Source organism: Macaca thibetana, chromosome 10 (assembly GCF_024542745.1).
Source record: "Macaca thibetana thibetana isolate TM-01 chromosome 10, ASM2454274v1, whole genome shotgun sequence".
NCBI lineage: Eukaryota > Metazoa > Chordata > Mammalia > Primates > Cercopithecidae > Macaca > Macaca thibetana.
In genome coordinates this window covers 86080396-86092966 of record NC_065587.1, presented here as the reverse complement: position 1 = coordinate 86092966, position 12571 = coordinate 86080396, and the positions used below count along the sequence as shown (strand labels likewise).

At 44.0% G+C, this 12571-nt stretch overlaps 2 protein-coding genes across 11 annotated transcripts in view; both read right to left on the bottom strand.

The window, feature by feature from the left end:
• The window catches only part of DSTN (destrin, actin depolymerizing factor), a 1228633-nt gene that overhangs the window by 230315 nt on the left and 985747 nt on the right, over positions 1-12571 (bottom strand). The window lies entirely within an intron of this gene.
• PCSK2 (proprotein convertase subtilisin/kexin type 2) overlaps positions 1-12571 on the bottom strand; it is a 254163-nt gene that overhangs the window by 106621 nt on the left and 134971 nt on the right. For both annotated transcript variants that reach the window (XM_050745361.1, XM_050745362.1), the window contains one exon: positions 7128-7165. In XM_050745361.1, coding sequence (XP_050601318.1) covers positions 7128-7165 — 38 coding nt within the window. The remainder of the gene's footprint in view (positions 1-7127; positions 7166-12571) is intronic.

Here is a 12571-nt window from a genome sequence, read left to right as displayed (position 1 = left end):
CTCACCCTCCTCTAGGGTACAGAGGGCGAGCCTGGGAATGCCATTCTAACAGTGATGGCAGAGGCATGAGAAGGCAGTTGGGAGCACACAAGGCCTCTTAAGGCCTAGGCTCCAAACTGGCACAGTCAGTTCTAGATTATTCTATTGCTCAAAACATGTCACAAGGTTCAATCCAAAGTCAAGGGGTAGGAAATACACTTCACCTCTTTAAAGGGAGATTCTGCAGAGTCCCATGGCAGAAGCTGTGGTCTAGGGAAGGATGTGGAATTGGAATCAATGCAAACTTCTGTATTTGTTGCACTCAAGAATTCTTGGAAAAGCTCCCGAAGAGTCATGAATCTGGACAGATTCTCATCACAGGATCTTAGAGCTTCTCAGAGCATGACTCAGAGTTTCCAAGCTAGAAGATGGAGTGCAAGAAGTGGCCCATCCTCCCAGCCATCAGAACAGGAGCTGATGTCCCACCCTGCAATGGCTTAAATACCAGGAGATTTTCCTGGCTCAGAGAAAACCTCACTTGGGAAGTTGCTACCTTATAATCCCTTTGCCCACCTTGGGAATTACCCTCACTTATGACTATCCTTGAATATTCATCTAGTTCTAACGTCTGCGACAGGGAAGAAGATGCAGGTCATAAATCCCGCTTCCTTGGGGGCATCCTTCATTACATCCCTGGCCACGAGCAATGGGTCTTCTCCCTGCCTTTACCTTCTCTTTTCTTGGACATTGTTTTCAAAGCCTTTGAGATTTATGCTGGTATCCTCTGCTTTTTGCCCTTAACTTTGCAAGCCTCACAATCTTATACTTAGCCTGGATCAGTTGTCCTTTTCTTTTAATGGCGCTGAGTTCACTGGGAGGTCCAATGAACAACTGTACTGGTTTCTTGAGGCACACCCCTGCTTCTCCATCAGGACAACCCAAAATTGTGCAAAGTTGTAATCTCAACTCTTTCGAGACAGAAGGAAATGAATGCTTATTGAGCATCTATTATGTGCCAGGCCTGATATGCATATTATCTCAACGATACCTTGCAATGCTGACAAGACATCCATTTTGCCCATTTCACAGATGAGAAAATTAAGGTTCAAAGATGTTCGATATGCTCCTCTAAGGCTGCACCATGAGGTAGGGAGCCAGGAGTCATCTCAGCTTTGACTCAGTTTCCACTACTGCCAACTGTCAGAACTCTACCCTTGCAAGCGGGCTGTTTTCCAACTGTCAGCATATGCAACTCTGCTGAAGACTCTGTCTTCAGGACCCTATTTTTCTCATCTAGAGTGAATCATTCTATCTCCCTACCTCATCTCTACTCCTGGGTAGTGGCCTTCACCCAGTGGTCGACAGGAATTGGTGGGTAACTCTGAGGCCCGCTCGGTCCACACTGTTTCCCAGAATTCCCCAGGGGAGATTGAGCTCCCATTGCCCTTGGGGTAATATGCTCTCTGGGCCACTCTCCCTTTCTGGCATCACTTTCCTCCTTCCCAGCTGGTGCTTCCTGGGATCTCCTCTCAAATGAATGACTTGCTTTCAAATCCTTGTCTCAGGGTCTGCTTCTGAGAAAACCCAGCACACAGCAAGAAGGCTCTCCTTGGATTCTACAGACCCACCAGCCATTTCTTGACCTTTGTAGCTTCAGCAAAGCTACCAAGCAGGAGACGTTCTACCCCACCCACCTTCATGCCCTGAAAGCTGCCATCTAAGTCACACTCCACATGTTCTCAAAGAAGTCTCCCTTTGTTCCACAGACCTAGCAGAACCCCTGAGCTTGGGCCAGTACTGTGAACTCAGCCTGCAATCCTCACTGGATTGGGAGCTCACAATAAAGAGACCACAACTTCCCTGTCTGCCTGCCCCTCACCTGACAGTCATGTCTCACATGCCTGCATCTTTACTGACCTGCCAGCTTCTCTAGAGAGTGCCTGTGTCTTATTTATCTCTCTTCCTCTGGGGCTTGCACATAGCAGGTTCAATCCACAGCAGTTGTATTGACTTAGAGAAAATACCCAGTTTGTATAGCGAAGATGGGTAAAGGAGGCTGTAATTTTAACTTGGTCTAAAATAGTCTCTTGGCTAATACTCATTTCGTGTCATGACTATTGGAATAAAGAAAAATTTTAATTATTTGGAATAGTGAACTTTTACCAGTGGGACTGGATCCCTCTGATGAAATTCCATCATAGAACAATAGAGTAATAATCCAAGTGGCCGTTATTATCCTTTGCTCCCAACACTCAACAGGCTCAGTGTAGATTTGTTGAATTAGATTAACATTAACAACTTACATTTATATATTGATTTGCAATTTTCCAAGTATTTTATTCTTAGTTTAATGGAAAGAAACTGGACTACCAGCATATGCTGTTTCCTCTCTTTTTTTTTTTTTTTTTTGAGGCGGAGTCTTGCTCTGTCGCCCAGGCTGGAGTGCAGTGGCGCGATCTCGGCTCACTGCAAGCTCCGCCTCCCGGGTTCCCGCCATTCTCCTGCCTCAGCCTCCCGAGTAGCTGGGACTACAGGCGCCGCCACCACGCCCGGCTAATTTTTTTGTATTTTTAGTGGAGACGGGGTTTCATTGTGTTAGCCAGGATGGTCTCGATCTCCTGACCTCGTGATCCGCCCGTCTCGGCCTCCCAAAGTGCTGGGATTACAGGCTTGAGCCACCGCGCCCGGCCTCCTCTCTTAATATACAGAATAACCAAGCTTTGAAAATAATTCTGCTTTCAGAAACATTTTGGCTGGTTTGATTATAAAGTAATTTTTTGAAGAGCCTCGGGTAGAGTTTTCAGTTCTCACTGAAAAGAAATCAGTAACCACAAGGAGTTTTTCCAACATAGAACATGTCTGTTTATTTTAACCTTTAATGAATTTCCAAGGCATCTCCGGGGCAGACGTTGCTACATCCCCCTTCAGCCTGACACCCTCATGTCCCCGGTGAGCTGCAGCTGTCTGTACCTATACCTTTGCCTAGGGCTTTTCCCCAGGCTGTGGGGAGGTAGGAACTTCTTTTGGTACAAGCCCTCAACCAATGACTGATGAAGTTGGCACATAAATACCCCAGCTTCTTGAGGCATCACATCCCAAGGGGGCTCACTCTGGCTCACATATTCTATGCTGTCTCCCAGAGTTCCCCAGTGGGATTAAGCCTCAGTGCCCACCGTGCCGTCTTGTTTGATAACTGCCCCATTTACGAGCTACCTCTCCTTCCTGGATTCATTCCCTCTCCTCTACCCCGGCTTCCTGGAATCCTCTTCCAAATAACCTACTTGTACTCAAACCCCCCTTGCTTCAGAGTCTGCTTCTAGGGAAACCCAAGCAAAGACATCGCCAAGTAAAGGGCACCAGGCTGGCTCATCCCTCAGAATGAGGGATGTCAAAGGGCACCAGGCTGGCTCATCCCTCAGAACCATTAGGTCACTCAACAAGGTGTGAAGCTGCCTGTTAATTCTCTGCTCAAACAATTTTCGAGCCTATCCCTGTCTACTGGTTTTATTGCTCTCCTGGGCTGGTCTACTCTATTTGCTGTCCTCATTGTGTTAATGGTAGTGTAAAATTTTTAATTAAAAATAAAGAAGATGAATGTGGTTAGTAGCTCCGAAGTTGCCACTCTGAACTCTACACAGGGTGAGAGTCAGACACTGTGCTGTTAAAAACCAGCTAGTTTGGGCCCTCTGCTGGGGAATCGAGCATGAGATATTTAGGTGCTCAGTTTTCTCATCTGTACCAAAGAGGCAGAACATTTTCACAGCCATATGTAAATATATATAATTTCATTGTCAGCTTCCAAGTGTTTGATACAAGTTGAAGACTCAGACTTTGCTCTGAACTCAAGTTATCAAGATGTGCAGTTTTGTACAGAAATCAAATTTTCTGTTCAATTCCTAGGTCTCATCTAGTTTAAGTTCAGCATAGACATTGTCATCTCTTCAATAACATCCTACCAGTGGCCATCAATCATCCTCTTGAATATTTTCAGGTAGGAAGAATTTGTTACTTTCATTAATTTACTAATATTTATTTATTTATTATTTTTTGAGATGGAGTCTCCCTCTGTCGCCCAGGCTGGAGTGCAGTGGCGTGCTCTTGGCTCACTGCAACCTCTGCCTCCCAGGTTCAAGTGATTCTCCTGCCTCAACCTCCTGAGTAGCTGGGACTACAGGCACCTGCCACTACGCCTGGCTAATTTTTTGTATTTTTAGTAGAGACGGGGTTTCACCATGTTAGCTAGGATAGTGTCGACCTCCTGACCTCATGATCCACCTACCTTGGCCTCCCAATAATTTACTAATCTTAATCACTAGACAGTTCTTCCTTTGACTGAATTAAAATTTTCCTTCTGTGGTTACCACCCATTGGTGGGAATTTTCTTGGGAGAAATTACTGAACAAGTGGAATGCCTTGTTTTACCAGGAGAATCTGAAATATTTGAAAACATACTCTAATGTGCCTGCTTTCTTTTTTCCAGGAAAAGCTTTTCCAGTTCTTTCAGCTGTCCTTAGCATGGTATGGCTTGGCCATGTTACCGTCTGCCATCCCATCTCCCTCTTACAGTGAAACACCCATTGGAAACAACCTAATTGTTCAACAATTGCAGATGAGCTTGTTTAAATAAATTACAGCATAAGCTAATGCCATGTAGCCCTTAAAATTATGTTTTGAAAGATTTTGAATAACATAAAACTGTTTATGGCACATCAAGCAGAAGGGAAGAATGTGCAAGAAGAGCTGAATTTCATTAAAAGTAGACACATAGAAATTTAAGGCCCAAAATATGTCAAAATATTAAGAATGGTGGTATTACGGCTAGTTTTGAATCTGTTTTATGCTTTTTCAAATTTTTTGACAAATAACATGCATTCATTTTTTTAATCAGAAAAAATGATGTTCTTAGGAAAGAAAAGAAGAAAAAAGAACTTGAGACTCACAGAACCCGTAGAATTCTTCAGGTATATTCTGGTATTGCAGATCTCAGAGGAGCTGGCACAGCTCAATATGGAGGCTTCGCGTTCCAATTTCAGATGAAGGTTTTGGCAGATGGATCACACCATCCACTAACATTGTACCTGCAGCTCACTGGAACCCCAGAGGACTCTTGCCCCATATGAATGACTATCTTTTTCGAATCTGGCAGCTGGAGCTGGGAGCAGCCTGACAGGAACTCCCTGGGCTAGGCAGGGAGAAGGGAAGGATTCAGAGGTCGGTCTTCGTATCTTAGGCCTTTGTGGGGTTATGCTATGCACAGGAGACAGGCCTTGCGCCCTCAGCTTTCCAGCCCAGTGTGTGCCACCCCACCTTGAAGTCCTCCAAGTGGCAAGATGATTGTTTCTCCAAGGATGGTTTGGGAAAGTGAGCAGAACTCCACGTGGCTGCCCTGCGAGGCACCGGGTCCTGGAGATGGAGGGAACTGTGGAGAATGTCAATGCTTCTGTCTGCAGAGGGTGGAGTGGGGATAGCCCTCTGAGGGAGGACCACTGATCCTGCAGGTCATGATCTCTGCCACACTTGCTGTCTGTAAGGAATGGCCCCAGATACATCAGAGCCTTGGAGAAAATGCAATGCAGCGCTTCTCAATCCCCTGCCTGACACATCTCCAGGGCCCTGCGGTTATGGAGGAGGCAGGGAAAGGTGGAGGCACTAGCGGAGTCAGTCAAAGTCAGGCGGAGGCAGCAAGGACTGTGTCCAGGGCAGTCCCTTTAAGGAAGTGTACGAGAAGACCAGCAGACAGCTCCGCTCATGTGTTCATTAGGGAAGGTGCCATGGGGAGACAGGGAGAAGGGCTGTTTCCTTAGACTCCACACACAGGACTGCTAGGCACGGGCAGTTTACAATGGTCTTCTCCATAGACATGGATTATTATCATTGCTGAGAATATAGCTTTGGTTCAATTTCTGTCATTTCTCTCTGGGGCCACATTGGCTGGACTCTGCCAAGGATTCATTTAATAGTTTTTCCTAATATTAAAAAAGATGCTCCTCTCAATTTATTCTCTTCCAGATTTATAAGATCCCTTCAATGCCCTGTTTCTTGTTGCCTAGTGCACGAAATACATGGAATATTCCCACTTTCTTTGTGCAATGTAAATACACTCGCCTTCCAGGACAAATGACCCAGACTGGTGACCTCCAAACACTCTTTGCTGGGTAACCATCCTTTCTCTTATGCAAGCCCTTGTTCTCTAAATGAGTCTCTTCAATGACTAAGATAACATTTTTTACACCTAGATCTGGAGGTCTCAGAAGTATAGCTTAGAAATAGTTTGGATAATTTTAAGTGAACACACCAATGCTTGAATCTTGTACTCTCCCGGGCTAAAATAAGTGATCAATTCTGTTTAAAGGGCTTGTGGGTTTCATCAGGAAAGGAGTGTGTGACTTGCTGAGTCAAAAATTAGAGTGTGTGGTTCCAGCCCCTCAGGGCTTTCGGTGATTCTCTGCTAACATTGCTTATTGCTAAGGGAGAGTAATGCTCAATGTTATGGGGGAAAGGCAGTGGAGTGGTCATAAGTGACATAAATAATCAAAAAAGATAACATTCTTACTTTCATAAAGCTAGGGCTGCAATGTGAGTCGCTGCAGCTTTTGGCTTTTTGCCTTCGGTTTTATCCAACAAGAACCCAAATGGCTCATTTCCACCCTTCAATTCAATATCATCAGGTAGAGCTGATTTAAACCTTGCCAAGTCTCTTTCTTCTTCCCCCTCCCTGTACCTACTTTCTTGGCACTCTGTTCTTTCAGACATCAGGTTTCTTTCTTCTCCCAAAGCCACTGCCTTTGCCTGCTGCCAGGCCACATGCCTTGTCCATTTGCTTGTCGCCTGAGCTGTGGCTCCAATGGGATGGACAGTTCCAGTGTGGCTGCCTACGTGGCTGTCTGTGTGTGCATGCATGTGTGCCTATGAGTGCACGTGCATCTTCTTTTGTACTTATGCGTGTGTGTATGTTCCTGTGTGTGTGTTCCTCCATGTGTGCATGCATATGTTCCTGTAGGTGTACTCGTGTGTGTGTTTGTGTGTGCATGTTCCTGTACTTGCATGCACGTATATAGACAAGCACACATGTGCATGTTCGTAATAGCCAGGGGTACTAGGACATTTAAGATGCATCTGTTTCCCCACCAAAGTTGGCTTGTACTTACATAGTTGGAGGCCAGGTCCGGGTGGAGATAGTCAATCCCTGGGAAAAGACAACAATAACACAGGAACCAAAGGTTAATACCTGCCACTGTGTCCTCAGGAAAGCTGCCCATGAAAGTGCCCTCTTTATGGGGCTGGTGCCAGAAAGCTTGCCATGGGGGTGAGTGTCCCGTCACAAAGCTCCCAGCCTTGCACCTCCTTTCTGTGTGGAGGTGGGAAGGTGGGCTGCACTGCCAGAGCAGAGAGACAGCTGCCCCAGACACGCTTGAGAGTGAAGCCAATTAGAGTTTGAGGCCCAAGGATAACACTTCTGACATAAATGTCAGCACTAAGGGGCTTTGTGACAGTGAGATGGATGGTTCATCAGAGCACTGATCTAAAAGAGATTTGTAGAAATCTTGACATTTTTAAAGCATCAACTGGCATTTCTCTGAAATGAAACTGGCCCTGGGGAGGAAAAGTGATTATTATTTAACAGGGCATGGACAGCAATGGATTAGGAGAATGTACTCCGGCATGGAAATAATAAGAGAACATGGCTGGGCGAGAAAAGCCATTAGGCAAAGGGCAAATGGTTTCCAGTGAGGTGTTGCTGGTTGGGAGCTGAAGCTTATCTCTTCAGAATGTGGCTTTCCAGGAAGCCTGAGGCTTGAATGTCTCCGCAGGAGCCCTGCTTTCTCCTGAATGGTGGCCTGTCTTGTTGCCCAGTAGTCATTCCAAGGGTAAAATCATGGGCTATGAGCACTACTGAGTTCCATCAGACCCTTGGACCTCAGAAAGCATCATGAAACTTCAAGGGCGATTGAAAAGCTCTCATTTGGGTTTGCAAAACCACATAATCTTTGCAGCAGTTACATCTGAGCATCTAGCCCTCCAAGAAACAGGGCAGGTTCTTGACACCATCTAGCATAATTGTTACAAATATAGGTTTTTGGAGTCAAAGACAGGCATTTGAGTCCCAACCACCCTGATAACTGCCTGCAAGACTTCAGGTAAGTTGCTTAGATTCTGTGCTAGTTTTCCTTTTTCACCAACTGGGGGTAAGAACAATGTAGGGACTAAAGAAACGAATGCATGTGGTATGCTTGGCCCAGCAGCTGGTGCATTTAATAACTACATGGGGATACAGATTCTAAAAGCCAGAAGTATCATTAAATACTTGCCAAAGCTGCTATCTTCACTGCATGCTTACCAAGGCTGGGCCACCATTAGAAATTTGCTTTCCCAAAAAGAGCTTGTATTAGGATGCATATTTCTAAAAAGGAATTTTGCTTTTTTTTTTTTTTTTTTTTTTTTCGGGTTATACAATTAGTAACTGGACCGAGAGTCACTAATCTACAGCACATGTGTTAGGTTTTATTGTTGATTTTGATAAGTGAAGCAATTGCTGTCACTATGTGTGCTTTCTATAGCTTGGGAGACTATAGTCCCCAGCCCAAATCATTATGCCTCTCCTCCCACTTGCCTCCTGAGGTCTTCAGAGGGAAAGGCATCAGAATATTTAAAGACTAATATTTAAAAAAGTTGTTAACCCTTGTTCTGGATCCTAATTCAAAGATGGTCAATTTTGGTCAGGTATGTAATCCTGGTGCTTTGGGAGGCTGAGGCAGGAGGATTGCTTGAGATCAGGAGTTCAAGACCAGCCTGGGTAAGATAGTGAGACCCTGTCTCTACAAAAATTAAGGACATCACTGCACACTAATCTGGGAAACACAGCAAGACCCTGTCTCTAAAAGAAAGCAAACAAACATCCCAAAAAGCAAATCAAGAAACATCCCCCCAGGAAAATGGTCAGTTTAGGCTGTGGGGTGAAGTTGGGGATGAGCATAGGCTTTGAAATCAGTGGATCCAGTTCCACTCCAGGCTTAGACATTAACACTTGTGTGGCTTTAGCCAAGTGACATAATCTCTCTGAGCTTTAGTTTCCATGTATTTGAAATGGGACTATTATTTACTTTGCAAAGCAGTTTTCAAGACTAGAGACAATTCGTTGAAAGTCTTCAGCTTATAGGAAACACTTATTACATCCTATTTCTTATTATCATTAGTCCTATCATCTACCACATCTCTGGGGTAGTGTGGATATGCAGAAGAACAGAAACATTAAAAAATATCCACTTGGTTTTAGCATATTGTGTTGAAATTAAATTAAATTATTTGTTAAGATAGCTTAAATTTCGTGAACTTGTTGGGTGAAAAATTTTCATAATTTATACCTAAATATAAATTATCAAAAATATAATTTATTTTTACAATACATAAATATAAAATTATAATAAAATATTATTTAGTAAAATATTAAAATTTAATAAAATATTAAAAATAGAATTTATATTTTTAAATATTTATATTTTAAAATATATCCTCTGGATGTGTCTTCTTTTACACTTTTATCTGGATCAAACAAACTTATCTAGATAAGTGTAAAAAAAGACACACCCAGAGAATATAGTTTCCAACAGGAAGTCAATTTTTAAAACATGGTTTCATGTTCTGAGAATGGAAGCTGTTGAAGAGAAAAATCCTCCAAGAAATAGTAGTGTCTTCTCTGTCAAGGGAAAATATTGGAGCAAGGAGATAATTTGAGACCAGAAGTAAATTAGAATTAAAACAAGATAAAGTTAGCCTAATTAAAATAAATGATCTTCAATTAGGTTAAGAGGAATACTAAGTGTTAAGTTAGAACAGATACAGACTTTGGTCTGAGAAAGAGAGAGTGATTGATACGACTGTGAAGGACAACAAACACGATTCAGAAAAAGTAATAATGCACTGAAGAATGGAAAATAGTAATTTGGTAATTAGATAGTACTTTAATATTTTTGTATATTTGATTATTTTTTAAGGTGGGAGGTACTAAACACATCTTCCTAATCAGCTTACTTTTAATTCTTACAATATTCTGATATTCATTCTTATATTTCATGCTTTTGTTCATTTCTCAGCAGTGAATGCCAGGCATAGTGTCGGTCCTGGAAAAACTCAGATGATTTAGACGTAGAACCTGAGTCGTACAACTATCTATGGCTCACAGCCTATGGGGGCACCGACTAATCACCAGCCAATCCTAATAAAAGTGGCACAGAAATGACAAATACTTGGTTATAATTTTATTCATAAATCATTAGTATCCTATCATCAATGTGAAACTTTTCAGAAAGTCTAATCCACAATAGTCCCAATTCTCAGGAAGCTGTGACAGTCCTGGAGACCTCAAGGAACTAGAAAGGAGCTCCATGTGCATATTCCTAGTTAGAATATTAATAGTTCACTTGAGATGCATAGCATGTCAGAGCCCTGGCCCTGAGCTCCAGTTCTTTAACCCTAACCCTAACCCTGGAGCCTTGGGGCCCAGGCAGAGAACTGCCATGGGGTGGGGCTACCATAGAAAACCCCCACCAGAGCAATGCCCAGTGGAGCTGTGGGGGTGGGACTGCCCTGAGACCCCAGAACTGCAGAGCCACTAACATGTGATTCCAGTGTGGGAGAATGGCAGGCATGAGACTCCACCCCATGAGAGCTGCTGCTTGGGCTGTGCCCAGTGAAGCCATGGGGTGGGGTTATTAGGAGCCTTGGAGGCCCAGATCCCACCCCAGTGTGTCCAGAAGGTGGGACATAGAGTCAGAAAAGGTTACTCTCAAGTCTCAGAGTTTATGTTTGCCATTTTGGATTTTGGCCTTACTGCAGACCTGTTACTCCTTTCTTCTTTCCTACTTCTCCCTTTGGGAATGGGAATATACGTTCTACGCCTGTCTCACCACTGTATTTTGGAAACATGTAACTTGTTTGATTTTACAAGTTCACAGCTGGACAGCAATTTGCCTCAGGTACCTTGAGTTTCACCCATCTCTGATTTAGATGATATTTAGATGAGACTCTGGGCTTTAGACTTTTATGTTGGTGCTGGAACAAATGAAGACTTTTGGGGCTACTGGGCTGGAATAAGTGTATTTGTATGTGAAGGACACAAATTTTTGGCGTGGGGGTGGGCAGGGTGAAACGCTGTGATTTGAGTGTTTGTGTCCCTCTAAAAATATACGTTGAAACTTAATCCTTAGTTGTAATAGTGTTTCGAAGTGGGGCCTTTAGGAGGTGCTTAGGTCGTGAGGTCTGTGCCTTTGTGAATGGGGTTCATGCTCTTGTAAAAGGGCTTGAAGGAGAGAGTTCATCCCTTTGTTACCCCTTCCACCAGGGGAGGACACAGTGTTTGTCCCCTCCACAGGATGCAGCAACAAGGGGCCATCTTGGAAGCAGAGAGCAAGCCCTTATCAGATACCGAATTTGCGATTTCCCAGCCTCCAGAAGTGTGAGAAATACGTTTCTGTTACTTATAAATGACCTCGTCTAGGGTATTTTGTTATAGCATCAGGAACGGACTAAGACAGGCACATTGTAAACATCCACAGCCAACCACCTGGAGTCCTGTCGGGGCAGGGTAGAGTTTATAGCCATTCTGGTGAGTAAGACCTCAAGACCAAATTATAGTAAAGCACAACATGTTGGCACTCTTTTTGACTGTCCCAACTGAGCTCCAGTGGTAGCCAGCACCAACCACCAGCCCTGGGAGTGCACCGTCATGGATGTGCAGCCCAGCTGGGCCTTCAGAAGACTGCAGCCCAGCTAACATCGCAACCGCATGAGCAACACTGAGTGAGCAGTGCCCAGCCAGGCTCTTCCCAGGTTCCTGTGCCACAAAATCATCATCAAAGATAAATAGCGACTTTAAGCTGCTAAGTGTTGGGGTTGGATAGGGTTTGGCTGTGTCCTCCCCCAAATCTCATCTTGAATTATAGCTCCCATAATGCCCATGGGCATTGGGGGGACCCAGCAGGGGATAATTAAATCATGGGGGTGGTTTCCCCCATACTGTTTTCGTGGTAGTGAGTAAGTCTCACGAGATCTGATATAAGTCTCACGAGATCTGATGGTTTTATCAGGGGAAACTTCCTTCACTTGGCTCTCATTCTGTCTCCTGCCCACTGCCATGTAAGACACGCTTTTCTCTCCTGCCATGATCGTGGGGCCTCCCCAGCCACATGGAGCTGTGAGTCCATTAAACCTCTTTTTCTTTATAAATTACCCAGTCTGGGTATGTCTTTATCAGCAACGTGAAAACGGACTAATACAGGATTATTTGTTACACAGCAAAAGTAACTGGAGCAGCCACCCTGCTGGACCTTCCTACTGCTTTTCTATGTGATGCAGAGTTCTAAATTTCTCAGAAGGGTGTGGGTGACTGTCTGGTCCTCAGGCTTGAATCTTTACTCACATGAATGAGGCCCCCATTCACAAAGTCTCACCAGGAAGGCAGAGCAAAGGATTAGGTTTCAAGTACCAAGAATGGTGGTTAGAATTAGTTGTGAGACTTTGGGCAGTTTCTTGTCTCCCTAAACCTCAGTTTCTTCATCTGTAAAATGGGGATTATGATAATACCAACCTTAGGGAA